Below are 3,473 nucleotides of genomic sequence, written 5' to 3'. Positions count from 1 at the left end.
TGGACTGTGAAGAAAGCTGAGCGCTGAAGAATTGATGCTTTTGAACTGTGGTGTTGGAGAAGACTCTTGAGAGTCCCTTGGACTGCAAGGAGATCCAACCAGTCCATTCTAAAGGAGATCAGCCCTGGGTGTTCTTTGGAAGGACTGATGCTAAAGCTGAAACTCCAACACTTTGGCCACCTCATGCGAAGAGTTGACTCATTGGAAAAGACTCTGATGCTGGGAGGGATTCGGGGCAGGAGGAAAAGGGAACGACAGAGGATGAGATGGCTGGATGGCATCACTGACTTGATGGACGTGAGTTTGAGTGAACGCCGGGAGATGGTGATGGACAGGGAGGCCTGGCGTGCTGCAATTCATGGGGTTGCAAAGAGTCGGACACAACTGAGCAACTGAACTGAACTGAACTGAACTGAATGAAGGAAAAACATTTTAGTTTAACTGAGTCACACTTGCTATAGAGTATCTCAGACGTTAGAATTTGACACAGAATTACATCCTCCTTTATTTTCCATTTTGCCTACATTTTGTTTTTCCCTTCAACAAAAGTAGCATACAATTTTTAAAATTTTCTTTTCAAATATATTTTAAAAACATAATCTGGACAGTGCAAGGCTTCTAGCAGGTCTCGCACCCAACACACACATACATGCGATCATTGTAAGCTGCTGCTGTGTACTCTTGCAGAGTTTTTTCCTGCACATATATAACACATATATTAATAATCAGCACATTTTTAAATAGGAAGAATTCCACCACTTACCAAAATAAGCCCTGATATTAGTGAGGAAGTTCCTGTTAGGGCCACGTAGAACTTCGGTGTTAATGTGTTCAAAAACATGCTCACTGAAAAACAAGAAAGAGGGAGAAGAACAGGGAATGCATGAGTATATCATCAGTAAAACCAACTCTCATTTTTCTTTCTGGTGAAATCATTTGTTTCTGATGACAAGAGTTATTAGAATCATAGCCAAGTGCCATTAAAATGCGTCAGCATCACACAGGCTCAGAATACTAGGTTCAAATTATACATCCTAAAAGAAAACAACTACATACAAGAAGAAAGTTGTGAACAATTTTCATGAATTTATAGCCACTGAAGAGTCAAATCAAAGCTGGTTACTAAACTGTTAAGAGGACTGGAAGGTGCTCTAATATAAAACATATCTGATGTGTGGGTCCCACACATCAGAGTTTTTGATGAGCCAACAAATGGTAGTTCAACCTTAAAACAAACAAAAATTAACTATATTAAAGATTTATTAAAGATTCTAATACTATGATCACCCCTGAAAAAGAAATGTTAGCATATATTAATACAGTTTTTTCAACTAACTTATAAGGTTGTTAGACTTCTCATCAAAGTAATTGGATTCAATGGAGAAAAGATGAAAACTAAACCAATAAAAATGAAAGTACAGTGGTAAGACTAGCTCCTGCCACTCTGTTCAAATCAACACTACAGTAGATCTGCTTGCCCATTAAGTAAGGTCACTTACACATTTTACAAGTATATTTTAAGTCATTATTTATATCTAGAAATAGCACAAAACTTTGCAAACCAAACAACAATTGACCTAAATGGTTTTTTGCTTGCATATTCACATTTCTTAATTGAAGTGTTTGTGGAAGGGGATCATATCCAGTCCTGTTTCAATGAAGAACATTATAAGTAGGACTTTTATGCCATTAGGGGGAAAGCCTTTGGCATTTGTCCCGAGCTCAGCTCAGAAAGCAAAGTCACCAACATGAACAGAGATCCCATGCTCACTCATTGAACAAACGCTCTCTCTGCTTATGAATGAGACTGTGGACAAAGAATGGAAGCATGAATCAGACATAGCTCCCACCCTCTAGAAGGCTAAAGTCTAGCTGGAAACAGACAAGTAAACAAACAATCAACAGATGGTTTTGATAAGTGCATAGAAGGGTCCTGTGCACAGAATTTTATGAAAACACCTAAAAGGTATGCATCTTGGTCTGGGGGGTCAGGAAGATGTCCAGGAGTAAGCAGGAGTTAACCACACCAAAGTGGGCAGGAGAAAGACAGGAGGGCCATGTGAGCGAAGGACAGGGCCTGCTTTGAGATTCTGAGGAAAGAGCACAGCCTTCGCAAATGTCTGTGGACCTTCCCAAAGGCAGAGATGTAGAAGGATGCACTGATTCTGTCTTTCCTGATCATGGGCCTGGTCTCAACGAACCCTCCTCCCCCCACACCCACTTTAATCAAACTGGTTTGAGGGACTCGTGGTCTATCATTTGCCATCACAAATCTGGACTAACAAAGTGCTCAGTCAAAAGTCACAACGTGACTAAGTGGACCCTTTCGGAGGTAGAGGAGGCACAGAAGGAGGGATCGGCCTAGGGCTGTAAGGCAAGAAGAGGCACAGCTGAAATGTGGTCCTGCACTTGGCCATTAAAAAAAACAAGACTGTGGTTTGTCACTTCCACATAACAGTCTCTATAGCAGGAGGCAGATTTCTAAAAAGATTAAAAAAAATCAAGCAAACAATTCTAGTTTCAAACCTAAAGCTTGTAACTGACAGTTGATTCTGAGGTGCCTAAAATTCTCAAAATTCCCCTCCTCACACTATGAATGATTCAACATTTCCTTTTTTTTTTTTTTAAGTCACCAAAATAGACCATTCACTTTGTTATTCTATAATTATGAACATTCATATCTGTACCATACACTTTTCAGTAAGTTTCTGGGGACATAGAATTCAACGAAATCTATTTCTAAAAGAAAGAGGGAAACCACTGCCTGAATTGTGAAGTGCTTTGGTAGTCCAGCTAAAAGCATAAAGCAATGGAGAGAAAAAGATTGGCTACTGAAAAATTACTGATGCACTAGAGATAAAATTTGAAGAACCAATTGACAAGTGAAAAAATTATGTGAGTTTTTAAAAGAGAGAAAAATAAACATTCTATACATTCAGTTTTTCTTAAAATTATATAGCAACCATCAGAAACAATTAAAACATGCTTCTCTACTACATCCAGTTATATATACCAGAGTTGGGAGAGAGAATGGTGGGCACTAAAACAGACAAATAGAGAATGAGAGAAGCAGAGATAGAAGCATTTATAGAGAGTGGAAGGTGTTCATTTAATAACCTACTAATTTTATAGTCTTACTAGACATTCTGAGTAACATCATTAAGACATGGCATTTGGCAATTCTGGGCACAAATATCAACAATTAGTACTTGCCATTTGAATCTATCTATGTATGTAAAGTTCACAATAGCAATTTCACAGACTGGAGAACTCACTGCTCACTTCAACTCGGTGAGGGCAATATTATTATTCATCTTATTTCATAGCTGGTGGCTGGGCAAAGCCCTAACACAGTTATCTAGCCCCCAGAGCTCAGGCTCATGCTATCAAGGGTGCATATGAGGATAAAGCTGAAAAGCATGAAGGAACAAAACAGCAAAAGAAAAACAGTAGTCTTGCATTTGAAAGAGAGA

The 3,473-nt window shown here is 38.9% G+C and overlaps 1 protein-coding gene across 5 annotated transcripts in view; it reads right to left on the bottom strand.

Moving 5' to 3' along the window:
• ST7 (suppression of tumorigenicity 7) overlaps window positions 1-3,473 on the bottom strand; it is a 268,905-nt gene that overhangs the window by 123,073 nt on the left and 142,359 nt on the right. For all 5 annotated transcript variants that reach the window (XM_010831218.1, XM_010831216.1, XM_010831215.1 and 2 more), the window contains exon 2: window positions 764-846. In XM_010831218.1, the coding sequence (XP_010829520.1) occupies window positions 764-846 (83 nt within the window). The remainder of the gene's footprint in view (window positions 1-763; window positions 847-3,473) is intronic.

This window comes from Bison bison, unplaced genomic scaffold, assembly GCF_000754665.1.
Source record: "Bison bison bison isolate TAMUID 2011002044 unplaced genomic scaffold, Bison_UMD1.0 scf7180017864525, whole genome shotgun sequence".
Taxonomy (NCBI): domain Eukaryota; kingdom Metazoa; phylum Chordata; class Mammalia; order Artiodactyla; family Bovidae; genus Bison; species Bison bison.
This window is presented reverse-complemented; position numbering and strand designations above follow the sequence as displayed.